The following is a 16340-nucleotide window of genomic DNA, read 5'->3' as shown; positions in this document are numbered from 1 at the left end:
TTATTATATTTGAAATACAGTGTTGTGAAAAAGTATTTGCCTACACCTGATTTCTTCTATTTCTGCTAATTTGCCACAGTTAAATGTTTTTAGATAATTTTAGAACAAGATAAATAAGATGACTAAACACAAGATGCAGCTTAAAAAAATCATTTCACTCATTGGACATTAGGATTTATTCTAAATCTATATCACTCATGTGAAAAAAGTAATTGCCCTCCAAAACCTAATAACAGGTTGTGCCACCCATGGCAGTAACAACTGCGATCAAATGTTTGCGATAACTTGCAATGAGTCTTTTACATCACTGTGGAGGAATTTTGACCCACTCTTCTTTGGATTGTCAAGCATGATCTGACCATTATTTGCAACAGCATCTCAATGGGAAAGTCAGGACTTTGACTCGGTCACTCCAAAACCTTAGCTTTATTTCTTTTGTGCCACTCAGAGGTGGACATGCTTGTGTCCTTTTCATGATTGTCCTGCTGCATAATCCAACTGCACATGAGCTTTAGGTCACAACTGACGAGTTGTCCAGGTCCTGCAGAAGCAAAGCAGTCAGACTATCACACTACCACCCCCATGTTTGACTGTTGGTATGATGTTCTTTTGGTGGAATTCAGTCTTAGCTCTGTACCAAATGTAACGGGGCCCATGTCTTCCAAAAAGTTCCACCTTTGGTGCATCAGGCCTCAGAATGACAAAGGTCTCTCCCATCAATGCTATTTTTGTCCGGTGTCTTTCTTGTTGTATAATTGTGGACATTAATTTAATTGTGGACTTTAATTGAGGCAAGTTAGACCTGCAGTTCTTTAGATGTTCGTCTGGGTTCTTTTGTGACCTACTGGATGAGTAATCTGTGCACTCAATGAAATTTTGGTAGGCTGGCCATTCCTAGGAAAGTTCACCATTCTTCTCCATTTGTAGATAATGGATCACACGCTGGTTCTCGTGAGTCCCAGAGTTTTAGTAATGGCTTTGTAAGCTTTTCCAGACTGATAGATTTCAATACCTTTGTTTTGCATCTTCAGAATGTAGCATCATGTGCTGCTTTTTGAGCTTTTCTAGGCTGCTTCACATTGCCAGACAGGTTCTGTTTACATAATGTTAAGATTCAACAGGTCTGGCATTAATCATGCCTGGATGTGGGTACTGAAATTGAGCCCAGTAGTCAGTTGAATTTGGTTAAGTGGTTGATTTAGCAGCTAAGAGCACAATTACCTTTTTACATTGAGTCAGGAATGGCTACACATAATTTTTCCTTCAATTGTTAAAAGCATCATTTAACACAGTATTTTGTGTTTGTTTGGGTTTTCTCTCTATTGTTAAAAGTAGTTTGATGATCTGAAACTTTCAAGTGTGATAAATGTGCAAGAATAGACTAAATTGGTAAAGAGGCAACTTCTTTTTAACAGCACTGCACATGAAATGTTACTGCTGAATATTTGTTTTGAAGGGAAAAAACATTGTGTAACATTGTTTTTTGTCATTGATTGACATTAAGGCAAACAGAAAAATGTTAAAACTATAGACTCAGCCCTTTTGATGCAACATGTGTACTAAGTGCACATACAATTTTTACGTTCACTATATGTTTAAACAAGTAGTTACTTTTGAATAGCACAGAAAAATAACAGTAATTACTCGAATTGACATCACTCACTGTTTCTTTTCTGTTTCTTTTACATTTTGGACAAGTGTGGAGTTAACTCAGTTTGTATATATGCTGATCAAGTTAGAAATTAAAATTAGCCCTTTAAATTCATGTTATAACTAAACTGTGATTTTCACAGTTGAGGATATTGTGCTGTATTACTCAAAAATACAAAAGAACTCAATGATTTATACAAATGTCCCTTTAGAGCCTATAGTGTACATTAACCTCACTTGTCATCCTCAGCCTCCAGCAGTCCGGCTTTGTTTGAGTTAAACTCACTCTGTAACCAACATCATTGGCCTTGCCCTTTAACACAGGGTCAAAGCTGTTGAATAGCCGGGGTCATCTCAGACGGTTTCTGTAGGATTCAAGCTGACCTCTTCAGTACCGCAATCTCCACAAGTGCCATAGACATCCATGATGGTAGTTAATTGGCCACTGTAATTGTTGTAGCTGGACTTCTCTGCTTATTATTATTCTACTCATAGTTTTGGCCACTGATGCCCTTTTCTCCAATTTCAGGAATGGAGTGTTGCAATTTCTGAATATTGCTTTATAGCGAGAAATAATTTCTGACAGTACCCAGTTCTTGACATTTTAATTTGACCAAAAGTAATCTTAAAAGAAGTACTTCATCCAAAAAATGCTGTTACTCACAGTGAATAAAAACTAGATGGGACCAAACAGAATTGATTTAATTTGCTTTCTATCAACTGACAAGTCTTTTCTGATCTCCGTTTGTGTCTATTTCTGTTAGGACTAACGTATGTACTGATCTTTAGCTTTAAAGCTTTGAAGAATGACTAGTAAGTAAACAACACTGTAACAGAGCATGCTCTGTCACAAATCAGTAACTGAAAAACAACGCCATAACCATCATTACAGAGTAAGGTAGCAGGTTGTAGGAGAAAAATGGATAGATATGAAGAGAGAGTGGGTTCAAACAAGTGCTTTTCAGACAACCTGTAAGTGGCAGGAGGCAGCAGGTTCAGAGCGCACTGTTACCTGGGCAACAAGCAATTAAAGAGTGCTTTGTCTAAGTAAGTGTATCTCGTTAATCCTTCTGCATTAGAAATGACCTTCTACAAGAAGCCAAACACAGAAAATTACAAAAAAAGTAAAGTGACTAAGAGTGGAGTGTCAGTACAGTAATTCTGAGAAAGACAAGAGGAGGGGACGAGTGTGTGCCTGCTTCTCTTCATTTTTTATTACTTTATTGTTTTTAGTTATTGCGGCCAAAACTGAGGCATATTTTCACCTCCCGGGATGGTAAATAATGGATTATTTGGAGGTTGGACACTACATTGTAGATTCTGAAGATTCTGAATTACGTTTGAGGACACTACACTGTACATTTTTGATGCTACTGAAGGATTTTTGAAGATTAAAGATGTAGACTCTGAAGAATGTTTGAAGACTGTAATCTATATTGTATATTTTGATGAAGAGTTTTTGAAGATTGCACATTGTAGATTCTATTCGTATTCAAATTCAATTCACTTTGAGTAAGTGGAGATATTTTATTATGTTTGAATTACAGTGCTGTGAAAAAGTATTTGGCCCTCACCCAGTTTCTTCTATTTTTGCTTATTTGCCATGTTTAAATGCTTTTATATCTTTATTAGGCATTTGTCCAACTGGGCCATCTACTTCTAAACCTTAATGATAGACTATGACAAGTTAGCCTGATTTAATACATAATCCAAATGGGCTTTCCTCTGGATTTAGAAGATCAAGAACAAGCTGTTAACAGCTTACCTAAACAGACAGCTGAAGACACTGAAGACAGAACATTTGAATATTAGACCTACTGTCCTGGGTATCTCAGATCAAATATATTCTTCTTGTGCTGTAGTGATGAATTAAAACAAAGCACTTTCACAAGTAGCAGTGCATTAGAGTAAATAATTTAGAATAGGCTGAGCCTCAGTATATGAATTGGAAGCACTCCTGCGTTCTGCAGCCATGCACATAAGGTTGGGTTGGCAGCCTGGTTAGCAAGACTTACTGTCTTCTAAATTGTTCTGCCATTGCTAAGCTAAATGGACAGTGTGGTGTATTCGGAAGCATTTTCATTTGGCTTGCTGTGCTGTCCGTGCCAGCCTAAATGGCCAAGCTAATTATTAGGCTGTTTACCAGCAAGATTTTGGGTTTATGGAATCTGGGAGGTATTCGCACTTCAGACTGAAAGACAGATTTATTCATATATTTATTTTGGCTATAATAATGCCTCACACATTCTAGACAGCATAGCAAAGAACTGTTTTCTGTGTTATTCTGAGGGCAAGCCATTTAATAGTGTTAGTGAGCACCACAACAAGGTATGCATCCATATGTGATGACAGAGAGTTATTTTTCATTTCCTGAATTTTGATTAGTGTAATAGCTGTAATAACCTGAGAGGAAGATGCTGGATGCCGATTGGACACAGACAGAAGGAGTGGAAAGAGCTGTTTTTTGTTAACCTTTCTCTGTCAGTCTCAAACAACTATACAGACTTTTCATTCTGGTTTTCTTTCCTTTGTCATTTCCAAAGAGGTGGACTGAGTATATGTTTTGAGTGTATGTAAGTGTGTATATGTGGTGCAGATGGAGCTGGAGGAGAGAGATGAGAATGAAAGGTCACGGCTGTAAGCTGTAATCCCACTCGGCGCTTTTAGAACTGTAGAGCTTTACAAGCATCACTTCTGGAAATGAGGAGGCTTCAGACACAACTCTCTCTTTCTCTCTGTCTCTGTCTCTCTATCTCTTTTTTTCTGTTCTTCTCTCTCTCTCTGCATTATAAATTTCTCTCCCCTGCCATATTTTTTCCTTTTCCTTTCTCTCTCTCTCTCTCTCTCTCTCTCTCTCTCTCTCTCTCTCTCCGTCTCTCCTAAATGAGTTCAATTGAGTTTAAAGAGGCTTCTTTATTAACATCACCCTCTTCAGTTTCTGCATTGCCAAAGCATCTAAACAAGACGTTCAATACATGAATAAATGAAAATGATAGATCCTCTGAAAAACCTCTTCATTACCTTTCTGACTCTTTCTGTCTTTCACATTAGAAATGTTTCCATTCAAAATGTTTAACACTTTAAACATTTGATGATGATGAAAATGACAAATATTGAAAATATTTCATAGATACAGTCAAAACTTTGCTTCCGTTCAATTTTGGCAGATTAATTATTTGTCGACACTTCTCAAAGGTGTAGTGATATCATTTTGGCAGGAAAAATGATGCAAATCCACTTAAATTTAGTGTTGTGAAATGATTTTAATTATGTGCCTCTGCTAAAACAAAACAAACCAGGATTGTTATTCATTGCTCTATGCATTGTACATTTGCCCATACATTGTACATTTAGTAGTTAGTTTCTTGCATTTTTGCACCTTCACTATAGTAGCATATTGTTAACTTGTGATTAGCTGAAACACTGGGTAGGATATGAGAACAAACTGCCCAGTGTTTTAGCTAATCGTGGGTTTGTTTTTCAGTGTTTATGGATTTTCAGCAGGCTGTGGAAATGATCAGAGAAGCAAGCATGTACACAAATGATCATATACATGAAATGATTCATGGAAACATGTCAAATACATGTTCATTCAAGAAAGCTAAACGTATACAATAGCAGCTTGTGGCAGGAGGTTTCATTAAGCAAAGCATTTCTATCACCATTAGTCAGTTTGATGGAAATGAGCTGCCAGCAGCAGAATTTGCAAACACTTTTTTGTCTTTTTAGCACTTTCAAAATGCATATGTAGTCAGTGAAAACCTATCTACTCTTTTTTTCTTTCCTCCTCTGTCTCTCTCTACATTCCCTCATTAGCTCTCTATTCATTCAGATCAGTGCACAGTCCTCCTCTTCTCCTCTGTCTGTGACCTTTCCTGACCCGTCTAATGGTGGTATGTCTCTCACATTCCTGATGAACAAAAAGCATGGCCGCAGACTGCTAGGGCAAGAGTACCGATTTGATTTAATGGTGTTTTAAATTAGTGTTTTTTTTCTGTGCAGTTGCTCTTGAAAGTGCGCTCACTGGTATCATCATCAGCCCTGGGGCACAATAAACGTTTAGCTGCACTTTGAGTCTGGTCTTTGCAGGTAGTGTCTGGATAATATGGCCTATAACTGAGGCTCTGGCCGTGATGGCACATTGCAGATGCTGCCAGTTTCTGCCCTGTTTCATGTTTCATTTCACAATATTACTTGGCTTTAATTGGTAAGTTTCACATATGAGTAACTGTAATTGCTTCAACTTTGCAAAGTGTGAAAACAGTATGTGGTCTTTTTGTTGTTTTTTCTTTGGTTTTTTTTGTGGGGCAGAGTTGCTATGACATTGGAGTTAAAAAAAAAAATCCCAGGCAGCGGGTACCTGGTCTACACTACCATGTACTACATGCCTAATGTTCCTGGTACATGTACTGAGCAAAGTCTAGAAATCCCAAACTTTCCAGTAGGCAATGGTTACACAAATGTACATATATCCAAACATGTCTTATTGTTGGTATAGCATTTATATACCTGGATATGTCAATAATTTACAATTTTTAAAAAAATTGTCACTTAATAAGTGAACTTAAGTTTTTTTGGACTGAACACACATACACAGTATGGTGATACAAGCAGCTAAAACTGCAAGTGAAACAGCAACACCTAAGCAGAGCTATATATGAAAATATTAAAGGAAAAAGATGACAGACTTATATAGTGTAAGATGTGTTATTTGAAAGTCCAAATAATAACAAATGATGCCAACTTTTCTCAATATTTTGACTAATCTTAGCAAGAATGATCACTTTTTGAGAAAGTTTCATTATTTCAAGAGCTCAAGTCCTTATTTCATCTTGATAACTCGCATTTTTGAACAAACATATGACAAAATCTGACAGCCAGATATGGGGGGAAAACAACAGGTGACCTTTTCTCTCCTGCTGTAAACAGGCTTCCTTTCTGTTGGATGAGTGTTTCTGAACAACAACAGCAACAACAACAGCAACAACAACAATAGCCATGTTGGAGCCAAAAATATGACTTTTTACAGGCATTGGATAGCGTGTAATTCTAAAGGTAGTATTTATAGGCTGATACCTATTGGTAATTTTGACTAGCTGACTCATTGTTATGATTGCTTCCCAATATTTTTCACTTTGATAGTCATAAATGCAGGTGTATTGAGGTGAAAGTACAGATTTTCACCTTATTAAGGCATTAAAAGGTGTGAATGGGAAATCATAGTGCTTTTTGCTTACTGTGACATCACATACTGTGTTTTTATATGATATAATTAATCATGCTCATAATGACTGGGGTCTTGAACTAACAAGCTGATTTTAATGGCAAGCCAGGGTTTGTGACTGCACCAAACATTAGTAGATCTGCCCCAAAGTTTTCTCTGCTTCTTAAATATTATGTTATTGCACTGAATTCCCAAACTATGCTCATGTATTTGAACATCGGGTGTTTTCTGGATCATAAAAATCAGAAGGGAAATCGTGGAGACTTTGTGAGGTTACAGAAAAGGATGAGTAATATAAGAGTTGGTGAACCAGACAGAAATAAAAGACAGTAAGAGATGAAACTTACTGGGAAGTGACTGAAATGTTGAAGCTATAAAGCAGTGTTATTATTTGTTGAACATATTGTTGAAGATGAAAATATAAACCTTTTCTGTTGGAACTGTTTGTGAATTGCCACATGATTATATTCCCTGAGAGCAGACAACAGACAGCAATAAAAACAGCACAGTATTGAGACAGACAGAATTAGAATAGGGTTCAGCGAGGTAAATCAAAACAGAGAGTGTTCACTCTCTTTGCAAACAGAGAGATTTCTGTGGTGGAGTCTTTAGCCATTTCTAAATGCAATCAGGGTTCTGATCAATGTACAGTAATCACAAGCAAAGGAAGAGACAGAAGGAGAGAGATGGAGGAGTACATGTTTGTGTGTTCACTGGCATGCATGTGATTGAGGTGCCATTAGAAGCAGGTATGAGAAGCAATTCACAGAAAATCAAAGCAAAAATGACAGAAGCTAGATTTTCAGTGAGTGTTCTCAAAAAAAAATCAAAATCACTTTTAAACTTGGGAATGAGAACTTTATTTTACAGTTGACCAGGTAGTGAAGATATTTTTTTCTGGTAAATTTAAAGAGGCCTTGTGTCTGCACAGTGCACGATATGAGAAGAATCTTTGTAATATCACTGACTTTATTTACAAAAAACAAATGCTGTTTCTTTCGTTGGTTCTATGAAAACAATATAAATAATAACTCAGCAAAATAGATGAAAAAAAAACAAGTTACATGTACATTTATGGCTATAAACCAGTTGTAACTGATAATGTTGTGAGTTTTTAAGCCCATTTTAAAAAAGAAACATTTTAGCTTTTTTGTTGTTTTCATTGCATTCTGTGAATAATAATAATTAGATCTCTGATCATAAGCCCCTTCCTCTAGACTCCAGTGAAAGTCATGCTTCTAGACAGAGGGTAAAAGCCAAGTTAGTTTCATGAGTTTCATCCATCTCTACTCTCACGTACTTCCTTGGGCTCAGTAGCAGAATGGGAGTAAAGCTTAGTGAGACAGCAGTCCTGAGTTATTTGTTTCCCAATGAAGAATGATCTGTTGGGTTGCACTTAGTTAAGCAGGTTAGGCGCTGTTTATACCCGATGTGATCATCTGTCTCAAGTCATCTGATCACAACTAGACTGTCTGTTGTATAACTGTTTACTGTCTGGAAAGCATCTCCAATGGCCACGTACGGGCAGAATAACTGGAGGAAGGGGCAGAGTGTATTTACTGTGTCTGTCTTTTTGACTGGGACACTTTAGCTTTCACATGGAGATGTTACATAGAAATATACATTCCTGACCATCTCCAAAAGTGGTTTGAGTGAATGGATTATAATGCATCTGCAAGATGTGTTGGATCCCGTTCATACATGTTCTTAGCATCCTCTTTGACTCAGACTAGATGCATGTTAATGCCAGGTGTAAACAGGACTTCTTAGTGTAATATTCAATGCAGTGTATAGATAAAACATTGTACTTACATGTGACAGTTTGTATATGTTCACATGTGAGAGAGAGAAACACAGAGAGAGATTCCATTATGTGAAAAACATTTATCACTGAAACTGCTACTGGGGTTTTGCTTTTCTCCCTGGGAACTAGCCTCTCCCTCATCCATCAAGATATATTCTCCTTCTCTCTCTCTCTCTCTCTCTCTCTCTCTCTCTCTCTCTCTCTTATGTAGAAAGTCTTGTGGGGCCAGATGTGATCTCATAACAAGAAAGTCTTAACTCATCGGGCTGGTTGTGAAACTGAGTGTGAAATTTCAAAATCAGTTCAGCATATTGTGAAGTTGGAGCTCAAAGTTGGGGGCAACAATGTTAGCATCATCCAGTGGACAAGACCAATGGTTGTTATATAAGTTAGCATAAGTACCCCAATTTAGCATGTAGATAATAAATGTCAAATTAAGTATGTAGATGTGCATCTCATGTGCAGAGAAAATACTACATGCAGTAAAATATCCTCTTACTTGGTGAAAAAGTTCTGTTAGCTAAAGATAATGTTTCACTAGCTAGTTTGTTTTATTTCTGTTGTCAGTTGTACTCCTACAGGGCAAGAAAAAATTTGGAGGAGCTGTATCTTTGCTATCAAACGGTCATTAAATATGATGCAGATTTGCAGAAACAGAATGAAGGTGCCTGTAAAGATCTTCAAATGTTAGGATGTGTCTCTACTAACAAAGATCAGAATTGTCTAGTTTGTCAGCTGCAAAGTAAAAAAGCAGGATCAGACAAAATATGGAAGCCTTTGAGCTTATAGCTGGCACAGACTTTTAAGAGTACCTTGGACAGCAAAGAAAACAAACCAGTGGATCCTTGACCAAATCAGGCCTCACCTCTTACTCAAAGCCCAGAAAAGTAAATCTAAAGCGCTGCTGTTTTGAACATATTATGAGAAGGTCTTCCTCAGCTAGAGCACTGTCACCCAGTTCACTGGAAAGAACATTTATGCTTAGAACAGATGAGGATAAAAGAGGAAAAGGATGGTCAGCTGCAAGATAGATGGACACAATCAAGGGAACCAAACACAGAACAACACTATCCATTTGTTCACCAAATCAACTTCACAGCACTTAATGTTGGTGAAGCCCCCTTCAAAGCCCTTGTCTATCAAGGTTATGATCAGGCTCTTGTGATTTTTGTCGGTTCTGTGTATTCTGCATCAGCTCAACATTCTGTTGTGTTCTTCAGCTGCCATGTGAACACACTATTCCTGGCACTGTGACAGTTGATGGCTGGTTTGCTATTTCGGTTGTCACTCTTTTTCTGTATCTTGTATTGCATTTCATCATCAGGCAGGCTGTCAGACCAACCACAGTGATTAACATCCCCACCAGTATCACATATTTTATAGATTATGTAAAAAGATTCTAAAAAAATTCAAGTGTAGATATTTATTTTTGGTGCATCATTTCCTTGCTGAAATAAGGACTGTATTTAATGCGCTATAATGTTTCTACGATGCACATGGTCATCTTAATAGATTGTGATGCGAAGTATAGAGGAAGAGGTGGCATCTATTATTTCACTACACCATAGAAAAAGGAGTTTATGATAGCAGCCGAAAGTGATAGCAACTGCAGGAGGCATAGCAGATTAGTTAGATCAGATAATTAGTTATAGAAACAATTTGTCACAGTCTTAATAAAGTTTTATGTCTCTGAAATAGTAACTTTATTAGAGGAGGAAAAGATATTCTTAATTTTAATGTATTTAATGTCAATTATGTAATCATTTTATTTCAATATTTTTGTCTCTCTCGTGACCCTGAGGGAGATGCTGCTTAGAAAATGTGTGCGTGTGTGTGTGTGTGTGTGTGTGTGTGTGTGTGTGTGTGTGTGTATTTTTGTCTCTATTAGTTTAATCATCATGAAATGTCCACAGAACTGAAATGCCAGCTGCTGTTTTCCAATGATATAGAGAAACATTTGGAAAAAAGGAGTTGCGAAGTTTACTGTGACAGTTCCAGGCCTAATTAACATCAGTCTGACAGTAGGGCCACTCAGCCAATCCTGTGGAATGCTTGTGTGATTGTAATCTGATGCCAATTAAATGGGAGTGTTGAGATTCCACAACGTTTTCACCTGTTCATCAGTAGCGGGACTGTGCATTACTTCTTCCTGTGGGAAAGCTGTGGGTTGCCATGGAAACCACACTCAGTGGGATTGGACAGAGTTTGTAATTTCACTCTCATCCTCCGTGTGTGTATGCCTGTGTCTATGAAGGTGTCCTGAGCACACTCAGGTGTCGACTGAAGGATGCTTAGCTGTAAAGTGTGACTATGTGTGTAATCGTCCAATCTGAATCACCTAATTAGCATTCCACACTAGGACCCACATTAGCCGGAGCAGTGTGCATTTCGGAAATTGTACTGCAATCAGATGGTAAGAATTCAATTTGACTTAATTTGAGGTGGGAAGGTGACATGGCTCTGAGAGCCTGTAAGGTAGTCAATCAAAATCCCCTTTCTGCATCAGAGAGGATGAACAGACTCTAGTTCGGTACTGCAGAAAGAGGAGAGAAGGGGAGAAAATCATGTACAGCACATTCTGCAGGGCTCACTGACTTTAAATCACACCCCCACCCCCAATAATGTACAGGCCAGCGTTTACACCACAAAAAGAAGAGATGCCAGACAGCTTGGTTAAGCAAACAGGCAGGTTTAAAAGACAATTAAAGAGGTTTACGGTTAACTGTAGCTAATGTAGTCTAGTGTTTTATATAAAACAATTTGTTTTTATTTAAAATTGTTCTTGAATGGTTTACGTATTCAGTGCTTATTTTGCTGTTGCCGTTTTGTCATGTTTTAAATGGCTGATTCAGTAAAAAAGCAGTTGGCCCATGAATTCGTTTAGAATATGTTTAATATGGCCCTTTTAGTGTTTGACACCCCTTCTTCAGACAGTCAGACAGCCGGTGAAAAAAAAATGTCTGTTATTTTTTTCTCCTTCTATTTTTGCCCCTCCAATCTGGTACAAGTGATAAATGTCTGTTATTTGTTGTTTACAGGTCAAAAACTGGTTTGTTTCACTTAATACATAATTGAAATTTGTTCCTTTGCTCCACTTCTCTACGGTGTGTTCTCCTTACATCAGCAGCATGTAGACCGTTTTTCATGCTTTTCCACAGAATCTGATTTCTGTTAACAAGTCTTTCTCTCTCTTTCCATCTCACTCTATCAGTCTCTTGTTACACTGCAGTCTTTTTTTTTGAAGGAATGTGATTATGCTCAGTCTGAGAGAGAGAGAGCGAGAGAGAGAGAGAGAGAGAGAGAGAGAGAGAGAGAGAGAGCGAGAGAGAGAGAGAGAGAAAGAGAGTATGGAGTTTCTTCATAACCTCATATACTGTCATGTGACTTTCTCATCACTCTTGTAAAATGAGCAGGCCAGGTTTGTTCTTGTTCTAACTTCTATTATTATACTCTGGTTCTGTGTGAGTGTATGTTTGCGCTATGTGTGCATGGGAGAGAAAGTGTGTAAATACACTCTGATATGAGGGTCTTCTCCAGTAGTAAACTCAGTTAGCCCCCTGCAGTGTTTCTCTCTGACATGAAACTGAGTCATTTAACCACATCCACAAGATATTGTCATCAGGCATCAAAATGCTTGTCATGTGTGTGTTATATAGGTGTTGTGCACGCCGGGGGCCAGACAACCTTTCATCTTGCCTCTAGCGGTGCATTGTTTAATCATGCTTTCACTGTAGTTCTCAAACACTATCCATGAAATAGGGATACATATTTTTACTTTATTCAAACAGTCATGAACTGATTTTCTTGTGCAAGGCTTTTAGTGTGTGCCATAAATGTAAAAACTCAATTAAAAACACGAGAAATAAGCACCTCTACAATAATAATTTCTGCCATCATGAATGGGATTCTAATAATATGTTAGCACAAAGCTAACAGCAGTTCATATCATAGTTTTGGACTGTTCTAGATTCATTCCATATTTTTTATTTTAAGCTTGTAACAGAGGTTAATATACATTTTACCCAATATGTTGCAATTTTATAGAGACCCTTTAATAAGGGACTCTATAACCTCTGATAACATCTAATGGAAACCTGCTTAGGCAACAGCTCATATTCACAACAGTAATGATTGATTCCACAGTCAGTTCCATGAGGCTTGCCCAGCTTGAGAATTATAACCCTATTACAATACTCACAGTGTTTAAATACAACAACAATTATGGTCGTATTATATAATACAGGACAATATGTTTACTTTCAAACCACATACAGTATTACAGATATCTCCTTGATTGACTTTTCTGATCTCCTTAATTTTGCAATGTTATGCCCAGCCATCTCTCAGCACAGCATAGAAAGTCTTTGTTAAAGCTTTGGTTACATGCTGGATTAAATACTGTAATGCTACTCTTTCTGGGTTCCCAGATAAACTCATTCACACACACCAACTCATTTAAAATACTGCTGCTCATATTGTTAGTCATACTAAGTCCAATTAGCACATTATCCCTGTACTCCTTCAGTCCCACTGGCTTCCTGTATGATTTATTTCAAAATTTTGTACCTCACATTTAAAGCCTTCCATAACTTGGCTTCTTCCTATCTATCCGGTCTCTGCCAGTGCTATATCCCTCCACATAACATACGATCATCTGCTGCAGGCCTGCTGTCAGTTACAGCCTATCGCCAAAGTGCTGAGGGTGTTAGGGCCTTCAGTAGTTTTCCACTCAGACTGTGGACTCTCCCTCCATATATTCATAAGTTGGACTCCATTGTGCTGTTTAAATTTCTTCATAAAACACTCAAGATCTTATTATTAAACAAAGGTTACACATTTACTGTTACACATATATGTATGTACATCATGAAATGACCCCCAGCTTAACCACTTAAAATCCCAGGCTTGTTATATGTGGTGGCTTATTATTTTGGATCCACTGATATTGTGGCCATTAAGGGGTTAAAAGATTTACACAGTAATCTCCTTACCCCAAATTTTGCCATACAACCAAGACATGTTTGGTGTCTGAAGTTTTACATGGGCATCACAAGGCTAACATAGCTAGCAAGTAGTGGAAGCTTATGTCCCACCAATTAGCTCTGTAAAAACTTTACTCATCACACGCTTGCCTAATGTAATGGATGAATGTCAAAAGACAGCTAGGCAAAACATATGCTGCATAGCTGAAAACTGTGTGTTTCAGTACTTTTTCTCATCATTTGTATTTTGTAGCTTTCAGTTTTTTTTCTAAATATTGCTCCTAAATGAACTTTTTGTTTTCCTCTTTCAGCAGGTAAAGAGGAATCTGTGGCCACATTCAAAGGCAATGAGTTTTTCTGCTATGACCTCTCGATGACACCCATCCAGAGCAGCACGGACGAGATCACCCTGTCCTTCCGCACGCTGCAGAGAAACGGCCTCATGCTCCACACAGGGAAATCTGCGGATTACGTGAACCTGTCTCTGAAGAGCGGCGCCGTGTGGCTGGTCATTAACCTCGGCTCCGGAGCCTTCGAGGCACTCGTTGAACCCGTCAATGGCAAGTTTAACGACAATGCCTGGCACGATGTGAAGGTCACGCGAAATCTGCGGCAGGTAAGAGAGCAACTCTGTGGCTACTTTAATAAGAAAGGTCATTGTGAGGTTTGTTTACATGCTGATTTTTATTTGTAACTCTTGGGCAGCACTGTGGAATAAATGGTACAGTACTAAACAGTGTACATTCAGATGGTGTGCCATTCTTGGATGAATAAGTGAGTAAATAAAGGGATGGATGAATGGATGGATGAATGAAGGAATTAATGGATGGATGACTGGATGGGTGAATGAGGATTGATGGATATATTTAATTAATGATTGAATGAATAAATGAATGATAGATGGACTAGATGGATGGATGGATGGAGGGATGGATGGTCAGAGGACCAAATGAACAGATAAACTAATTGAATTTTACAGGGTCACTTGACTTGTACCAGTTCTAATTGATATTCAGTAATTCTGTAGGCCCTGATTCAGTCTCTCTTGGTTCCCCTGTGCTGCCCATGTGTTTATTCAGCAACATTTCAGGTCTGAGACCATCTAAGGACCCTCACTGTGATCACCTGTTCCAAAACACACAGAGACCCATGCCTTCCAATTAAAAGTTTTATCTAAGAGCACTTGTGTGAGTTTCATCGTAGTTCATTTGTAGCTATTCACTGTGAAACTATCTCTCTCCTAAAGCTCAGGCATAATGTTAAAGGCAGTGTAACCTTTCTAAATAAGTCAAGGCACTATGGATGCCACGCTAGCAATGTAATTTGATTGTAACCACATCTTAGTATTCACTTACTTAATTGAGTATTCCAACAAATCAAATCTAGTCTGGAAAAAAAGATGTAAATGTTTCAACCACAAAGGATGTGGGGAAATTAGAAGTTGATATTCCATCTAAGGTTAAGGGAACTGTTAATATCTAAGCAGAGCAAAGGATTTCAGACAAATTGGTGCAGTGTTAAGTTGTTCATTTTTCATTCAATGTTCACACAATGTAGAATCTGCTGGTGTTTTCAAATAGTGTAAAAGAGCAAAAAACCAGAAAATGTAAATATGAGTGCTTTTCTTTTTTTCATCAGTGTGAATGGGGGACAACTTTCTCACACTTTTGGATTTGTTGGTGATTGTTGGTGTTAATTGGTCCATGTGGATGGAGCTTAGCCCACAGTTGCAGTTTTCATTGACAACAGCAAAAGAATGGTGTAAATCAATATTAATTATTTCTCACAGGTTGCTCATTGAAAGAAGAAGGACATTCTGTGGAAAAAGCAGATTCTAAACTTTGTTTATAGCATGTGTTCTTAAGCAGAAGAGGATAAATATTGTATTATGAAGTGAATATTTTATAAGGATTTAAGTTGCAGAAGGGAAAACTGAAGACATTGTCATTGAAATCTGAATGTACAGAAAACTATGGGGAAATTAGTGCCTGAAACAGAAGTGGTAATATCTAATGCCAGGATCAGGCTATGCAATTTTTTGTCACCTTGTCAAATGAGGCAATCATAGTGCCATAGATTTTGTGCCATGGCCAAGAGAACGGCACCACTGACGCCAAGCAGTCATCACTCATATCCTTGCGTTAGTTCATTGGTCATCGGTGAGCAGGGTCAGGAAGCTCAATCAGAAGCACTATTCATGAGGCTGGCGGTTTTTGTGAAAAAATAAACGATTGGGAACCCATTCCTTGGCCAGGTAGAGGACAGTATGAGTTGTCTCTCCTTCAAAGAGAACTTGTGGTAATGGTTGATGTGGTAATTAATTTAATTAATGTGGTAATATAAGGTATATTTATTAACTGTAGGTTATACAGGTTCCCTGTATGTAAACAGACTACAAACATTTTCTCACCAGCACTGAACTTTTTGGACTTCGTCACAGACCTCCCTTGAGGAAACATCAAAAAGGCAGGGATATTGTTGTTTTGTTGCTCCACCTGGCAGCTGCAACAGCAGCATTTCTCTTTCACGTTGCCTTGTTTACATACGTATGTCCACCAGACGGCACTGCATTATCCTGTTGCTTAACGTGAGAGACTGTGTCATATAAGAATATAAATACAAAAAGAAAAAAAACATCTGGATGGCTGTTCATGGCTCTTCAATTATGTCTCATTACAAG

General features: G+C 37.9%; 1 protein-coding gene across 11 annotated transcripts in view; it reads left to right on the top strand.

Moving 5' to 3' along the window:
* The window catches only part of nrxn2b (neurexin 2b), an 863803-nt gene that overhangs the window by 410598 nt on the left and 436865 nt on the right, over positions 1-16340 (top strand). For all 11 annotated transcript variants that reach the window (XM_037533024.1, XM_017697610.2, XM_037533021.1 and 8 more), the window contains one exon: positions 13972-14276. In XM_037533024.1, coding sequence (XP_037388921.1) covers positions 13972-14276 — 305 coding nt within the window. The remainder of the gene's footprint in view (positions 1-13971; positions 14277-16340) is intronic.

The sequence above is a fragment of the Pygocentrus nattereri genome, chromosome 22 (genome assembly GCF_015220715.1).
Source record: "Pygocentrus nattereri isolate fPygNat1 chromosome 22, fPygNat1.pri, whole genome shotgun sequence".
NCBI classification, from domain to species: Eukaryota; Metazoa; Chordata; class Actinopteri; order Characiformes; family Serrasalmidae; genus Pygocentrus; species Pygocentrus nattereri.
Note: the sequence above shows the minus strand (reverse complement) of the source record. Positions and strands in the feature narration are given on the sequence as shown.